This window comes from Prionailurus bengalensis, chromosome C2, assembly GCF_016509475.1.
Source record: "Prionailurus bengalensis isolate Pbe53 chromosome C2, Fcat_Pben_1.1_paternal_pri, whole genome shotgun sequence".
Lineage (NCBI taxonomy): Eukaryota > Metazoa > Chordata > Mammalia > Carnivora > Felidae > Prionailurus > Prionailurus bengalensis.
The window spans coordinates 66,172,924-66,191,677 of NC_057350.1; the positions used below are offsets into that span (position 1 = coordinate 66,172,924).

Consider the following 18,754-nt stretch of genomic DNA (forward strand, 5'->3'; position numbering starts at 1 on the left):
TCAGCTACACTAGAGGACAACCACTAAGGCTCATCTACAAGGCCATCTAGCTCATTATGTAAATTTACTCTTTAGAAAAATCCTATTGTGTGCATGTAACCAGAACAAATTCACCTTCTGAACAATAAAATTTGAAAAGACACTTAAGCTCCTCAGATTTGTCATTTAATGATCTCATATTTCTTCTCTGAATTATCTCCAAATCACTTAGTAACTAAAATTTTAACAGCTCATTACTTTGATTACAAATATCCTTGATACCTGAAGTCACACGACTGTATTCATTCATCAAACGAAAACACCTTTGCCCACTGAAATGAATTCCACTTAAAGTCAAATTATATATGTCCTTGAGAAAAAGAACTGAGATCTGTTTTTCGGAGGCAGACAAAGTATAGGGAGGAGAAATGCAAAACAAAGAAAATATAAAGTTCTACAAACTCAATAGTAGCTCCAATAGAACACCTGGCTTAGTGACTGAAGAAAACTACATTTCAGATGCTCTTCTTGGTACATACTTACTTTGTTCCTACTGTCAAATCAGAAACGTTATTTTATTAAAAAAATTTTTTTTAACAATTTTTTTAACATTTATTATTGAGAGACAGAGGTACAACATGAGCATGGGAGGGGCAGAGAGAGGGGGAGACACAGAGTCTGAAGCCCGCTCTAGGCTCTGAGCTGTCAGCAGAGCCCGACACAGGGCTCCAACTCAACAAACTGTGAGATCATGACCTGAGCCGAAGTCGGACGCTTAACCGACTGAGCCACCCAGGCGCCCCTTATTTTATTTTATATAATTGAATATGGGCCTTTTATAATAAAAACGTTTATTAATTACAAATTGTCACTGGATTTGGATGTTTACTGTAATTTGTATAACGTTTCTTCTCAAACATTTAAACAGTGACTGTTTAAAAGCAGCAAAATTCATTTTGCTCATTTCTCTTGCATTCCCTTCCCTTTAACATTCATACTGGTAAAATTGATGCTACATGGCATTATGGTTTAAAGGATAGGCTAACGTCTTTTGATTATAAAGCATCCAACTCAACTATGAATAACCACAGACTGACTATACAGTCTCTTGTTTTTAGTCTTGAGATGCTATTTTGAAATTCACAATGACAAATCTTTCTTAAACCTAATCTAATTCCACAAACATGGACTAAGAGACCCAGCAGTACAACGTAACAGCTGTGTGATCCCGTAACAGGTTATTTAACCTATGTCTTAATTTCCTCATCTGTAAAATGGAGATAATATCACTTGCCTATGAAATAAGACCCATAAGGTGCTTTAGCACAGCACCTGGGTTATAGTAATTGTTCAATCAATGGAAAGGTAAAAGAGACATCTAAAAATACATAAATTTATAGTTTAGTGTGACTGCAATAACCACCATCACCACCATAATAAAGGGGCAGCAACTGTTAACATCTGAGTGCTTACCAATGTGCCAGACATCATACTAAGTACACTGCAGCATGTCATTTAGCCCACAGAACAACCCCAAGAAATAGGTATAATTATTGCTCCCATTTTGCAAAGGGGAAAATAGAGGCACAAAGAAATTAAGTAATGTGCCCAAGGTTGCAGAGCTGACAAGCGGGAGAACTGAGTTGAGTACAGAGGGATTAGAGAAGAGAATGATGGCCTTTATGGGCAGTACAGGGGACAGAAGAAAGGATTTCCTGGCAAAGGGAGAAAAGAGCTTAAGGGAACTTTCATTCAGACCCAACTCCTATGTAATTGATTTACTACGATTTCTAAAAGCCTATTTCTATTATCTAAAAGGGTTACTCATTAAAACAGATCTGTGAATTTATGATATGAATTAAAAATACAGTTATTTTATTTCCTAATTCTCAATCTATATGGGGTATACAGAGATACAAGTGTTTTGGAAACAACTATAGAGGTGATATTTCACTGACATCCAAGCTTCTTAGAAACCAGCGCCTATTACCATCCTTCTAATGCTACTTCAGAACCAACCAACCAACTAACCAACCAACCAACAAAGGACAGATTTCAGGGAGAATGGAGAGAATAATCAGCTTTGAGGAATGAAGGTATAAGATCATTCTTACACACTGTGGTAGCCGCTTTCCAAGATGGCCCCAATGAGTCATGCCTCTTGGATGTCAATACCCTAAGGTAGTCCCTTCTCCCAGGAATAGGGCTGACCTATGTAACCAATAGGATACTGCAGAGGCAATGAATGGTGTGTGATTTCCAAGGTCAGGACATAAAAGACACTCCGGTTTCCACCTTGTCCTCCGTCCTCCTTCTTGGATCACTTGGTTCAAGGGAAACCAGCTGCCACAATGTGACACTTTAGCAGCCCTATGGAAGGTACACATGGTAAGGGGACATGCAGCCAGGATGGATTCACCAAGCATATAAATGAGCCATCCTAAAAGCAGATTTTCCGGCCCCAGGTAAGCCTTCCAATATCTGGAGCCCTGGCTGACATCAACCTCATAAAAGACTCTGACCTAGAATCATCCAGCTAGGCAGCTTCTCGATTCCTGATCCATATAAACCATGTGAGATAATAAATGTTTATTCTTGTTTTAAGCTGCTAAATTTTGGAGTATCTTAATCTGTAGCAACAGAAAACTAACACATACACATAGGTCAAATAAGTTAAATGCCAGGCAGAATTTACACTCACAAGCCCATGAGAGCATCCCTGACCAACTCCCTTTATAAGATTAAGTATGCTCCTAATAAAACATAAAAAAGGCAAGGAAAATGGTATCAGATGATCAATTGTTTTTTCCCCTAATTCTAAGAAGATTCTATGGTTCTGTAGCTTTTGTGCTGGATGGCGCAAAGGGAATTTGTGTACGTATTTACTGAAACCAACTTTATTCTGTGTGGCTTCAGAGACAAAAATGACAAGTAGGGCAACCTCATAAGTGAAGCCAAGAGTGAAGCCCTAAGGTATCTGGTTCTCAATAAAATTCATGAGGGTGCAACTTTTGTCCCACAGAATTTTTAAGCTTATTTATTTATTTTGAGTGAGAGAGACAGGGAGAAAGAGCGAGAGCATGTGCAAGAGTGAGCAAGGGAGGGGCAGAGAGAGAGAGAATCCTAAACAGGCTCCGTGCTGACAGTGGGGCTTGATCCCACGAACCATGAGATCATGACCTGAGCCGAAATCGAGTTGGCTTAACTGACTGAGCCGCCCAGGCGCCCCATGCTCTAGAGAAAATTTTGATGTACAAAATTCCATATATAATACACATACATTTTTCTCGGAGAGGAACCATAGCTTCTCCCCTACCTCTCAGCCTTTCAGAGAACTGTCAGAGTGGCAAGATAACTGAGTCATGGATTCATTGAACAGCTGTCTCAATACTGAGGAAACTGTCCCACCTAGTTGCTCAGGTCATAAACCACAAGTGATCACCAGGATTCTTTCCTTTCCCTATCCCCCTACATCTAATGCATCAGCAAGTACTGTCTATTCTCCCTCCCAATGTGTTTAATCAAATGTACAAATGGCAAGGGGAAGGAGAGTGAATGGAAAGTCCCATCTTTATAAACTGTTGCCAAAGTGTTTAAATGAAAAGAGAGTTAGCAAACAAGGAAACAAGCTGGGAGGGAAGGACAGAAAACATAGGAGGCTGGGTGTTCCAAAGGCCGTGCCACCATGAATCAGCATTCTGCAACTATGGGTTTATAAAAGATAAAGCCTTCTAAGTAATATAAGTGCTCACTGGCCCGCAGCAACAATGGAAATGTTCTATCTACACTCTCGTATAGGGTGGCTGCTAAGCTACATATAGTTACTTAATTTTAACTGAAATTAAATAAAAATAAAAGCTTAGTTCCCTATTTATCGTAAACATGTTTCAAGTTCTTAAAAGCTACAAAAAATCATTAAATTTTTAGTATTTTATCATTGACAGATTAGTGAAAGAGCATATTTCAAATATATCAAATCCTTTTTCTATTTTACATGTACTTTATAAGTATATTTGGCTAGCTTTAAGTACACTTTTATTTCCTTATTTCTTTTATTATACTCTCCCAAGTCCATTTTATGTTGCTATTTGCCACTATTGTCTTTCTATTAACAGTTAGAAATGTCTCACGACAGGTCAACTCCTCTAAAAGATAAAATTTTGGCAGCCTGGGATATGTTACTTATACTGTGTAGCTAACTCAGGAAGTTCCTATTCAAATTGTTCCAAGTGGAAATATCTTTATTAAAAAATCATATTTTAGATATTAGAGTTATTAACTGACACAGGAATAAGACCATTATTTACAGAGAATCAAATGGATACCCTAAACTTGTATTTAAATTGAAATCATAACCTACATCAATGAAATCAAAGTATCATCTGTAAGGAAAAGGACTCAATTTTCATTTTTCTCTTTATAATGTCTACTATGAATTTTTGACAGTTTTGGGTGTATAATAATGAGGGAGAGGGAGGGGGGAACCCCTCTTCAGCAAAGCATCATTACCTCTTTTTTCATATTTTTCTGGGGAAAAGATGTGCCACAAGTAGTTTCAGTCATTTCAAAAATAGAACTGCAATTCAGATGCTAGTGAGCCAAACTAGTCCACTAGCAAAGTTGGAGGGCTTGTCAATAAGACTGTTTATATTTTATCTGCCAGCACCAGAGAGGTGTTCTGGGCTCAGGCATAGAGGACATTGAAGAAACGTGGTCATTCAGGGTAGGGAACTGAAGGTCATGGGGACACAGGAAACACTTTCACCTAATTTAGGAATAAAGAATATGCTTATATGAATATAAGCAGGTGACTTCAGGCAAGAAACTAAGGATTATTTGAAGAACATCTAAAAGAATATTTGATAGGATGTTCATCAACTTAATCAACTTTTGGAGGGGGGGGGGAACCCAGGTACAATTTTTGACTCAATGGGAGAAAACAGGTTTTGAATAAAAAGAAACAATTTCTGGGGCACCTAGGTGGCTCAGTTGGTTGAGCCCCCCCGACTCTTGATTTCAGCTCAGGTCACGATCCCAGGGTTGTGGGATTGGGCCCCATGTTGGGCTCTGTGCTGAGAGTGGAGCCTGCTTAAGATTCTTTCTCACCCTCTGCCCCTCTCCCTCACTCGTGCACTCACTCACTCTCTCTCTCAAAAAAAAAAAAAAAAAAAAAAAAAGGAAAAAAAAATTTCCTGAAAATAATACTTAGTGCTGCTCTGATGAAAATAATAACTAAGCTGGTTTGACTTTAGGTATCTATATAAAAAACTTGCCAAGTGAACTTGAAACCTTAACACAGGATAGGTACATCCTCATTGGTGTCAGTCATTGTGTCAAACTGACACATGTGGATGGATGTATTTCAAACACAGAGCCAACAGGAGGAAATGAGTATAGCACTGTACCTAAAAAAGACACCCACATTCTTGGGCTACCAAGTTAATAATACCTAAAAATACATGTCCACACATGCACACAGCACCTTCTCCACCCCCACTCTGGGCTGGCTAATGTTAAGGTAATGGAGAAATGGAAAAATATATCCACTGCCAGTGGGCAGTGTAAACTGGGACATACTTTCTGGAAGGCAATTTGCTATGTATCAAAAACTTAAAAATCTTTCATTATCTTTTGACTTGGCAATTATACTTTTAAAGACTGAGATATAACACAAATGTCCAAGAATAAGTAATTAAGTTAAATAAATTATGGTATAGGCTTAGGATGTACAGTCCTAACCCCCTACCCCCTGAATACCATAGCCCATTAAAAAAAAAAAAAAAAAAAAAAAAAAAGAAAAAAAAAGCACGTCTCACTGCCCATTCATATATAGACTAATATGTAAAATGTTACCTTTCATTACTCTTAGGATTGAGAATATGGGAGGCTTCTCTTTTCTACAATAACTATATATTATGTTTTTAATAGAGAAAATTCCCCATTTTTAAAAGTTATATACTATTAGAAATTCCATATATATTTGGGTTAAGATAAAGAGACAACAGAAAGGACATGGTTAGGAAATGGAACACCTGAGGGCATACCCTCCAGATTCTACAATCAGACAAGATATGGATTCAGCTTTCCCAGAACACACAGTACAGTGGCAAAGAGACAAAGGATAATAGTACCTGGGGAGGGGATGAAAGGATGGTAACCATCATTTTGGAAAGTATTTGATATATGGACTTAATTTGTATAATATTTTAACTCTCAAAATCAGTGAAAACAGACAATGGGAGAAATTATTCTGGGTGTAATTCTGCCCAGCTAGAAAGAACTGACTGGCGATGTACGTGACAGGAATTCTGGAGTAAAAATAACTGTAGTAGCAAGTAAAGGGAACCACTGGCCCTGGCTAACTCTGAGCCATGACTTTAGTCAATGGATTCAGTCAATGGATTTCAAAAAGTTCAGGAAATAGGTATGATTTTATGGCTATAGTCTTCAAAAGGGGCTCAAAACCGACAAGAAATAGAACATCAGAAAAAACAAAACTCTGACCAAGCAATTGCAAATAATCTCAATGCAAAGTAAAGGGAGAAGAACCAAAGAAACCAACTGAAAGGGTTTTCTCTGATAAAGTCATAATTTTAAATATAGATAACTTTAAGAGGGGCACATATCCAAGGAAGAACAGAAAATAACAATATGAACCTGTAAGAACAGGCCAGTTTCGGTTTAAATAAGGTAACAGCATAAGGTTTTCAAAATAAGGTCAAGAAAAGTTAAACCCTCTGACCAGGTAAAAAGACAGAGAAGACAGACCTTGTCCAACTCCTATCATGATTCCCTTTTCTGTTAGAAGGGTTTTCAACCTGGAAAGGATATAACAAAAATCCTAATAAACAAAATGCAGCCCAAGGAAGGTGAGGGCAATCTATACATTTTAAATGTCTTTAAACCCAGAATCAAAAGTCTAAGAAATAAACTCTTAAATGGATTACAGAAACCCACAGTGGACAAATAGTAGACACTAGAAATTTTCCTAAGTCTTAAAAAAAAAAAGTTTAATTTCCATTGATAGTTACCTTTTTGATGGAAAACATTTCTTGAAAAATTTCCTGATAACAATAAAGCATTTTATAAAATTTTTCATAACATTATTATACACATAAGCATTGTAAAGTTGGTCTACAGCTAAGCAAACAAGAGGGGTAAACAATCACTCAAGAGGCCACCAGAAAAATAATTTCTAATAAGCCTTGCCTAATACTACTTAATTTATTTTATCAGTAACTTGGGTAAAGGCAAAAAAATCTCTAAGTAGGCCCTGCCTTACTTGTACTGTTGGACATAATTTATTAGTTGCTTAAAAGGAGGCCAAAAATTGTTATGTTTATGAAGTGTGTACATGATATATAATTGTACAGAAAACCTAACTCCTTGACACAGAACATATTCAGGATCAGAATCTGAAATCCTCATTAATATGGAGGGTAGTTGGTCATCATAAAATTTGAAGGACTTTTGGGTGTAAGGATTGGGCTGGTTCTATATAATTCCAGAGGAGGAACACAGAATGGAAGAAAGTATAGGGGACAAATTTCAGGTTGAAAAAAGGATAAACTTTCTAACAGAAATACAGACAGAATATGCTCATTCTTGCAGTAATGAGCTTCCAGTTACTGAATATACAGAAGCATGGGATAGATGGCTAGTTCTCACCAGTCAGTCAGGTGAACTGAAATCAGTGGTTTTTATTTATTTATTTTTTGAATGTCAATTAGTATTTTGTTTTGTTTTTGTCAATTACTATTTTATTATTTTTTTTCAATATATGAAGTTTATTGTCAAATTGGTTTCCATACAACACCCAGTGGTCATCCCAAAAGGTGCCCTCCTCAATACCCATCACCCACCCTCCCCTCCCTCCCACCCCCCATCAACCCTCAGTTTGTTCTCAGTTTTTAAGAGTCTCTTATGCTTTGGCTCTCTCCCACTCTAACCTCTTTTTTTTTCTTCTTCCCCTCCCCCATGGGTTTCTGTTAAGTTTCTCAGGATCCACCTAAGAGTGAAACCATATGGTATCTGTCTTTCTCTGTATGGCTTATTTCACTTAGCATAACACTCTCCAGTTCCATCCATGTTGCTACAAAGGGCCATATTTCATTCTTTCTCATTGCCACGTAGTACTCCATTGTGTATATAAACCACAATTTCTTTATCCATTCATCAGTTGATGGACATTTAGGCTTTTTCCACAATTTGGCTATTGTTGAGAGTGCTGCTATAAACATTGGGGTACACGTGCCCCTATGCATCAGTACTCCTGTATCCCTTGGGTAAATTCCTAGCAGTGCTATTGCTGGGGCATAGGGTAGGTCTATTTTTAATTTTTTGAGGAACCTCCACACTGTTTTCCAGAGTGGCTGCACCAATTTGCATTCCCACCAACAGGAAATCAGTGGTTTTTAAAGTTAATAGCAGAACCACTGCACTGAAAGAAACCTTACTCAGAAGACTGATATACAAAACAGATAAAGAGAGAAAACTGCTCTAGTTAAAATTCCTTACCACATCTCACACTTAACTCATCTGGCTTTGGACCAGATAATCTTTAAAGTGATTCATGTTTGATCAGTAAAACTACAATTTCTCAAGATTTATTACTCTAAATAGTTTAGATGAATGGTCTTCCAAATGGAGTGAATGAGAGGTGGGAGTGTGGAGAAAATCAGAATATATATATATATATATATATACATACACACACACACACACACACATACATACACACACATATAAAATTGTTATATATTAATATGTATAATAAAATTATATATCATACATATGCAAAATCATATTTTATTGACAGAATAGTATATATAATTTTCAAGAGTTTCTTATCAGAGCCAGCCATGATCAACTATAATGTTCCCAGAAACTGAGGTATTTTAAAAACAATTTAGAAAGAAAGTTTTTAAGAAAAAAAAAAAAATCAACATCCATACCCACTAATTTAACACAACTGTTTTAATTTTTGTATATATTTAACGTGTTTCTATCCATAGACAAACATTAATTTTGGCACTTGCCAACATGGTACATAAGATTTGATGAATATTTCTACAAATGTCTATAAGCTCATAATTATTTATAATTACATAAAGATGGAGATTCCATAATATATCAAAACAATTTCCTCCTGTTGACCATTCAGATCAGACTGGCTTTCCTTGTTGTTATTATATAATTATTCCTATTTGTATCTCTGTACACGGTAGCTTTTTGTCTTCTATTAAAAGTATCCTGAAGTTAAGATCTCCAAAGTGGGGTTAGTGAACTAAAAAGTATGAACTCTGGTGGTTCTTGTTATATACAGTAATGCCTTCCAACAGGTCTTAAATCAATTTACCTGTAGTCATCACCTGAACTCTGAATACAACAGTAGTTTAAGCACTTTAATACTTTACATCTTCTCATAAGTCTATGTAATGAGTATTTACTATTCCTGTTTTTTATGGATAAGGAAACTGAAGCCAAGAGAGACAATAAGAGCATGTATATTTTAAGGTCTTATTAAAGAATATAACCCACATTGCCAAATTCTTACTTAAAATATAAATAATCATACATACATATTTATTTAAATATAGACAGCTGTTAATGTTGCATAGTCAATTCCTTCATCTAGATCAGCATTTCCTGAGACATGTTTGGTAACATACTTTAGTTCTCACTACTACCCCAAAAGAAAATGGTTTCCCCCTGACTATACTGTGGGGTTATGCTGTTGGCTTACACCATGGGGCGCTTAAAAAGGTATCCTTATGAAAACTCATTATTGCATTTATTATTGGAATGCTGAAGGGAACTTCATTTAATGTATCTCTTATAGTACCAAATCTGAGGCCCCAAGGGAGAAATACTCAAACAGCAGGGCCAGAAACATTTTGCTTCTCCTAAGCCATCAGTGTGCTTATTTAATGAACAATGGAAAATTTTAACAGGTAGCATTTCTTTATTTACTTTAGCCACTAGGAGGAAGCTCAAGGCAGTATCTGAAATCCTCTTTGGTAAATATTAAGATACTCAAGTATCTTCTCCCTGTATCAAATTCCTCATACTCTATTTTACTTCAACTTTGAAGTAAACTCTTAGGACAAGAGTCCATGTCATTTCCATATTTATACTGAAAGCTGATTTCAACTGCTTTAAGAATACACACACACACACACACACACACACACACACACACACACACAGTAAAACCTTGGATTGTGAGTTCTTCAAGTGTTCTGCAAGATGGGCAAACATTTCTAATATATTTTAACCTAATAAACGAGTGATGTCTTGTAATAAGTGTAGTACCTGATGGAGAATGTCATATGACCACAACTCAGCCAATGGTTCTTGAAATCCAATTTGATACACAAGTGCTTTGGATTACAAACATGTTTTCAAAACAAATTATCGCAAACCAAGGTTTTACTGTATTGTTTTGGCAGCGGGTGTGTGTGGGGGGGAATCTGCTGTAACTTGTATCAACGCAACATAAAGATCAGGTTATACTATGCTTCGACCAGGCAGATAATATGCCCCAAACCTTACTTTAATTTGTTTAGTATCTCATACTAAGGAAGTCATTTAAAATTACCCAAAACTTACCAATCATAATTCTCATTTGTATTCATAATCCAAAGCAATTCTAACAAAACTCCTGGAAACTAGCTCAACAAGTAACTGCATTAATTCAGGGTTAGGGGCTGTTTCATGTTTTGAACAATCAACCTACTCTACTCAGGCCAGGGATTTATTAAGTTTATTAATAGCTCATCTAAGCAATTCTATCTTGCTTTTAAATAAATTGGTCATAGTTTAAAAACATTTATATTTAAAAAATTTAAAGCACAATTTCAGCATATATTTGATTTTTACAATATTACTCTAGGAGAGTACTGCCACTCATTTTACGGGTTGAGAAAACTAATAAGACATTACTAAAACTAATGAAGTTCATATGACTTTCTCAAAGTAGCATGTGCTGATGGAACTAGAACTAGAAAAGAAACCTTTCTAGACTTTTTCTGGAATGAAGGTAGGACATGGACTAAAGTGAAATGTTTCTCATCTTTATTAGCAATGTTCTAAGAAAACTTTGCAGAGGAACAAACAACTGTGTGTCAGAAAACAAGAGATGAATTATGACCTTTCTGCTGAATGCTAAGAACTAATAATGAAATATTTTATCTCTCGCAGCATCAATGCCCTTAGGCAAAAATGGGTCTGATCAAACTCAATTCAATGTAACAGATGATTTAAACTTCATTTTAAACAGCATCTAGCCATTCTTCGGAGAACCTTTAAATTCATTAGAGAATTGGAGATTTTCAGAATATCTGCAGTTCTCACAAAATCAGGCCCCATTAGCTGGCTAAGGAGACTAGCAGTATACCTGAGCTCTAACCTAGGAGACCATGAGGGCATTTTTTTTTCATTGATGAGATCTAGTCACTTTTGATCTAAATCTTAGTTAAGTGTATTTACACTACAGTTTTAACCCTTTCAAAATATTAAATTATACCAATCTATATTTATACTTCTTGAAAATTTGCCTCTCTAGTATATATAGTTTACATTCAGAGTGATGGAACTAAAGTAAATTACCTTCAATATTATTACATTTGTACAGATTGTTTCCTGGTACAGGTATCTCATCTGACCTATATTAATCAAGAAATTATTTGAAAAGAATGATTTTTAACATAACAACTAAGATGACAGAATCTAACATTAAGATATTTACAATTTATATCTAAAGTATTTATGGGGTCCTTTCATGCTTTTTGGAAATAAAGCAACATTTTATTCACATTTATTCATTTGGCTGTGCTATGTTTTTAATACCTGGATGGTATTAAATGTTCACATGTATCAAATGAAATAAAATGGAAGTAATCATGTCTTTAAAAAGAAGAGAGTATTTTTTTTTTGCATTTAATAACTTGTTTTATTTTTTATTTTTTTAAATTTACATCCAAATTAGTTAGCATATAGTACAACAATGATTTCAGGAGTAGATTCCTTAATGCCCACTACCCATTTAGCCCATCCCTGCTCCAACAACCCCTCCAGTAACACTCTGTTTTCCATATTTTTGAGTCTCTTCTGTTTTGTCCCCCTCCCTGTTTTTATATTATTTTTGTTTCCCTTCCCTTATGTTCATCAAAACAGAATATGTTTTTATGGAAGAGACTTATGTTCTCACCTGAGGCTGCTGTGGCATTTGGAGGGGTTGAAGCAGCTGCTTGAATCCGAGCATGAGGAGGAATAAGAATGGTAGCTAGAGGTGGATTACTTGACAGTTCTAAAGAGAAGTAAGATACATGTTAGAACCCATTCTGAACTCTGTATGTGAAACTACTTTTATTGTTAACAATAAGCATAAAATACTGCATTAAAACACTGGCTTAACAGAAAAAAAGACATGATAAACCTACATCTAAAACTAAATCAATGAGCTAGAAATCAATTTATAGACAAAGTCCACAGAAATGTTGTACACATAACTAAGGCACTATCTGCTAAAATTAGAATATGTCTGAGAAGTAAAGATAGCTTAGGGAACTGTACTGGCTGATGGTTTGAGAATAAGCCTATCACTAAGATATATTTCCATCTTTCATTAACTTAAATATACTAGGTTTTCCCATACGGCTCTGACAGTATTTGACTACAGGAATTGAGAGTGATGATGTCATAGAAAAGAGACTAGGACTATTGTTTGCGTATGCATGCATGGACCAAACTACCCGACTGTTAAAAGTTTCATTGCTTTTATTAAAAATAATTTTTTTAAGTTTACTTATTTTGAGAGAGACAGAAATAGTGCAAGCAGGGGAGGGGCAGAGAGAGAGATGGAGAGAGAGAGAATCCCAAACAGGCTCCATGCTGCCAGCGCAGAGCCTGACCTGGGGCTCAAACTCATGAAATCATGAAATCATGCCCTGAGCCGGAACCAAGAGTGAGACGCTTAACCGACTGAGTCACCCAGTTACCCCAAAAATCAGAATGGTTTTATTCCACTCTATTTTCCTTTTTAACTCAGTAAGATCATTACTTTGATTCTAAGTTTGAAATAGGCTTTTTACCTTCATGTAGAAGTTTTTGTCGACTGTAAACAGAGTGGCTTTCTTTAAAGAATCAAGTTCTATATATAAGCCTTAAGAAGCAACTTAAGATGACACTGGATCTAATGATGCACACATATAGCAAGAAGTGGTAGTGAGCTCTTACATGTAAGTATCTGGTATTAGCTTTGGTAACGTGACTGTTTTCCTGGTCTGCTTGGGATAACCCTGGTTTATTTTTGTTATCCCAGCATTTATCTAGTGACTTGATTTTCATGCTCGTAAGTGTTGCAATTTGAAGGGATAATTACACAACCATACTAGTTACAGGAAGACATTCTTTGAGCTACTGCATACATTTTGACAATTTACAGATATGGCATGGAATAAAAAAAAGTTAAACAGTATAATCTTAAAGTAAATTCACATAACAAAATTAACCATTTTAAAGTGTACGGTTTAGCGGCATCTAGTACATTCACAATGTTGTACAACCATCATCTCTATCTAGTTTCAAAACAGTGTCATCACTCAAAAGGAAACCTTTAGCACTCACTCCCCATTCGTCCCTCCCCCCAGCCCCTAGCAAGGGAAGTAGTGTTTTAATATAGTAGCTTAAAAACATTTTCTGTTGCAAAGCCCCTGTTAATATGGACTTACTCAAATTGGTACCTAAGTATCTAAATTTTATACTAAATGATACCAGATTCTGGTAAAAATAAACAAACAAAAACCCCTCAACAAACCTATCCCAAGATTTATGAAAAATGAATGGGAACAAAAGCCTAAAACTGAGTGAAGACTATTTATTAATTTTTCCCCTTAAATGAGAAGATGTAAGGCAGCTTCCCTGGATAGAAGTATTTCTCATGTCTTCCCTGGAAGCCAGTTAGAAAACCAATGCCTTAATGATCAAGTTTGAAGAGATGCTGTTTTCTCATAATCAGCTTTTAGCTGTTTTGGTTCTCACAGAGGAAAAGGAAGATCCTAAGTTGTTTTATTTCTAGTTAATCCAATTTTAACCCACAATCTTGTATCTGTGAAAGCAAGAGAATCCTAATTACCATGGCTGATGACTCTATGGTTCTAGTAATAAAAATTAATGCAGGGTGTGGTAATGCAGGTACTTTTGATTAACCTAAAAGATTTACCATCTCAATTACAATTAAAATCTGCTAAAATAGAAAGGCTTCTTAAAATTCATCCATCCATCCTCCCATGTGTCTATCAATACTGAGCATAAAACTGTTAAGTCAGAGAAAAAGATAACCATCTTTGATTAAAAGAAATTGAAAATGGAAGGTCAACTGCACAAATAAGCCAGCAAAAAGGCATTCAACCTATTCAGGATAGGGGCACTTTTAAATTAAAAAGATCTCTATGAGGGACACCTGGGTGGCTCAGTCGGTTAAACGTCTGACTCCGGCTCAGGTCACGATCTCACGTCACGGTTTGGGAGTTCGAGCCCTGCATTGGGCTCTGTGCTGACGGCTCAGAGCTGGAGCCTGCTTCAGATTCTGTGTCTCCCTCTCTCTCTCTCTACCCCCCCCTCCCCTGCTCATGCTCTGTCTCTCAGAAATAAATAAAAATTAAAAACAAAAAAAATGATCTCTATGACTAAGTGCCCAACATTTAAAAGAAAATCTAAAAATGGAAAAGATGACCAGAGATTTTAAGGCATTCTGACAAAGCCACTTTTAATATTATCTTTAAAATGAACTGAATATCAGCAGTCTGTGGTCACTGTACTTAGTGTCCATGCTGCCCACTTTCTCCCATTCATTTACTCTCTTATCAGATCACCTTTCTATGTATCTGTATATCCAGCTGAAGGGTCATGGTGGTTTTAGGTCACACACACACACACACAGGGCTTGAAAAAAGCAACCTCTTTTTCCTTAGGTAGTAGACAGCCATTTGGGTCTAAGGTAGGGAGAGAGGGGTAACTAATGAAAAGAAAGGAGAAAAGTGAAGAAAATAAGGAAACAAGAAAAAGAGAAGCTGTGGGATCCTGGAGGTTTTGCCATATCCAAAGACAGAGGGGAGAGTAAGTAAATTCCACAAAACAACTACAGACTAGATTCTTAACCTAGAGTCAATGAGTGGCCTTTGGGTGGAGGCAGGGGGCTTTTGCAAGTTTTTTTGACTTTGACATACTAAAAGTTAAGGAATCCTAAACCCTTCCCATTATCTATAACTCACTATCCTTCTTCTTTTCCTTAATTATAGGGATTCCTTAAAGTCCACTGCTTTCCATCTGTTAGCTTTTCTCTACTTCAGAGAGATTGTTAATTGTTGTAACTTTTGCCTATGTGAAAAAGGAAGCCTCCTTATATTCTTGCTATAGTCCTGTTCTCTACACTAAAGTCTATTCCTTTTGTGGGGACAGATTATGGGCACTTCTATGGGGCTGGTACAAAATGGCTGTAATGATTTTTTGCTTGCAAGAATTACACCCACTCCCGGTCTCCCTGCCTATCCATGACAATGAAAAATAAGGGAATTGAGGCAATGAGTGCAGATCCAAACTGCAGTGTGGGCACCACAAAGCAAAATAAGATGACATTTTAAAGGACAGGTACAGCAAAGCAACAGAACTTTTCAGGATCAGGGAGAGTGCATGTATTCTTGAAGACAGAGAATAAGTAGTACAGAAAAGACTGAAAAAAAAAAGTAAGCTGAAAAAAAAATAGTATTATTTAATAAATATTTGTCCTAGGCTTGAGAGTACGGAGATAATTAAGGAAACAAGGAGGTCCATAATACTGAATTGGTGCTAGTTCAGAGAAAAGGTAGGAATAAGATAGACCATGTTATCTCAGAGACATGGTTGAAAACAACATAGCAACAGGCTCAGAAGGCTTTGGAAACGTTAATGATGATAAAGGTTTCTTTAACCAACTGCAGATACCATGAAACTATCCATCAAAAAAACCATATAGTAGTTTATCAGGGAATATTAAGAATCTTTTGATGGTGTATCAATCATTATGTACTCCATAACCAAACACTTTAATGGACAATTTAAATAAAAGCAGAATGAATTTTAAAATAGGTATCGATAAAGGCAAGATACATTTATCCAATTATCCAAGATACAGGTGTGCTATTACCAAGGGACACATGCACCCCCATGTTTATAGCAGCACTATCAACAATAGCCAAAGTATGGAAAGAGCCCAAATGTCCATCGATGGATGAATGGATAAAGAAGATGTGGTATATATATACACAATAGAGTTATTACTTGGCAATCAAAAAGAATGAAATCTTGCCATTTGCAACGACGTGGATGGAACTGGAGGGTGCCATGCTAAATGAAATTAGTCAGAGAAAGACAAAAATCATATGACTTCACTCATATGAGGACTTTAAGAGATGAAACAGATGAACATAAGGGAAGGAAAACAAAAATAATATAAAAACAGCAAGGGGGACAAAACAGAAGAGACTCATAAATATGGAGAACAAACTGAGGGTTGCTGGAGGGGTTGTGAGGGAGGGGGATGGGCTAAATGGGTAAGGGGCATTAAGGAATCTACTCCTGAAATCATTGTTTCACTATATGCTAATTTGGATGTAAATTTTAAAAAATAAAAATAAAATAAAAAAATTAATAAAGCCAAGATAGATATTCATCAACTAAAAAGCTGACTGAATTCATTTAACTAAGTTTTGCTGCACTGTTGTTTATAATGCAAATGAAAGAAGAAACATTCCCATGAAAGGGCAAACTGAATAAACTCAAACATACCTGACTACTTGATAAAGCAATCTTTTAAAATATTAAAACAAAACATAAATCTAGTTGACGAAACCTTAAGTATTCCTTAACTTAAAGTTTCTATTCTTCCAAATATGAATCCCAAATTCAATGATAAGTAGATAAGAAACTTTCCTAGGTTTTTTTGGGGGGGCAGGGGGGACAGTGGCTCAGTGGGTGGGTAGGGTGTATATGTTTGTTCAAACTGTGTATAGTGTGAAAGCTGAGGATAAGTTGGAGAGAAGCAATCAATGTGCTAACCAGAGGGAAGAAATCAATCCCTTTGTTCACCAGACCTTCTCTAACAGTGATGTAATAAAATACCACTCATCAGGTAGAGAGGAATCTTCTTCATTAGTTCTGAAGCTCAACCTGCAGACCTGCCGAAAGGAGTCACTGAAAGAGGCAGATGTGCTTTTTCTTCTGTAATTAGGTCGAGGTCTTCATGTGTATATCAGGCCTCCTATATACATATGAAAATTGCCAGTGGTTGTCTATTATAGGTAAAGTGGTACTTCTCTCACAAAAAGGTTTAGACAATTTCACAATGGCATGCCCATTTCATCTGTGTACTTTTCATGAGCAAGAATTCAAATGCTAGGATGTACACCTTGATCACACACATTACTGAATCCTAATGCTGCTTCTATGGATTTTTTTTTTTTTCAACGTTTATTTATTTTTGGGACAGAGAGAGACAGAGCATGAACGGGGGAGGGGCAGAGAGAGAGGGAGACACAGAATCGGAAACAGGCTCCAGGCTCTGAGCCATCAGCCCAGAGCCTGACGCAGGGCTCGAACTCACGGACCGCGAGATCGTGACCTGGCTGAAGTCGGACGCTTAACCGACTGCGCCACCCAGGCGCCCCTGGATTTTTTTTTAATAAACAAATAACCCTATTATAACTGCTCCTTTCTTCTCCTAACAATTTCAAAGTGTCCAGAAAATCCCTGACCAAGTTTCTAACAAAATCTTAAAATTAAACAAATAATTAAGCTTATTAGAAGGTCAGACAAATAGTAAAATAATTAGAAGGCTCACTACTGCTTCTTAGTGATATTAATGATGTTTAATGTGAGGACTACATAATATCTACACAAATCCATGACTACTTTGCCTTGGAACTGCCTAAGAGGGAGCATCACAATTTGTACTAGTCACCAAAAAATGTCTGAATGTGTTTAGTATACTACATTTATAGCAGTGACATATTTTAGAAGTTACCCAGCAAAATGTTAGTATTTTAAAAGATCTAGGGATGAAATCCCCAACCAGGACAATGCTTGCTAAAATAACTTTCCTTGTAAAATTTGATACAAATTAGGTAGAAAATTTGGTATTGGGGAGGTATGGTGGGATTAACTGTAGACTCACTTAAACATAGAAAGCAACCAATTTCCCAATATATTCTAGCCATGGAATAGGCAAGGAATTGGTGAATAAAGAAAATACTGATCCCTGTTGGAATTTCCTGATTCCAATTCGTGAGGTCTGATTCAGTTATGTCCAACCTTTGAGATCCAATGACTGAAGGAAAAAGGGTGTGCCAAAGGTCTCTTCAGGTTTCCAACATCTAGATGAAGATAGTATCATTCAGGGGGTCCCAGAGCACTGAAGCCCCAGTGCCAGAAAAATGAGATGTCTGATAATCTGTTTTGTGAATCCAGAAGGTCAAAAGGATCTCCACGTTTTCTGTCCCTTGTTCATTCCTCTTCTTCCTCCTCTAGCTGATCACAGAAATGCTTGTTTTAATTATGAGTAATACTAGTGATCATTTATTGCTAGTTACTTGTGGCACAGTAACAAATATCAAATTGCAGTTAGCTTTATTGTTAAGTTTTACTTTAATACAGCCCTGTATTTTACTCAAGTGTTTAATCTTCATAGTTCTATTCATATGGCAGGTTTACTAGTTAAAACAACACTAACAGCAACTAG

General features: G+C 36.3%; 1 protein-coding gene across 3 annotated transcripts in view; it reads right to left on the reverse strand.

Moving 5' to 3' along the window:
* GSK3B (glycogen synthase kinase 3 beta) overlaps positions 1-18,754 on the reverse strand; it is a 196,413-nt gene that overhangs the window by 7,380 nt on the left and 170,279 nt on the right. For 2 of the 3 annotated variants that reach the window (XM_043594258.1, XM_043594257.1), the window contains one exon: positions 12,191-12,289. In XM_043594258.1, coding sequence (XP_043450193.1) covers positions 12,191-12,289 — 99 coding nt within the window. Of the gene's footprint in view, positions 1-6,747; positions 6,798-12,190; positions 12,290-18,754 lie in introns of all 3 variants that reach the window. The other variant, XM_043594259.1, reaches the window with a different exon arrangement.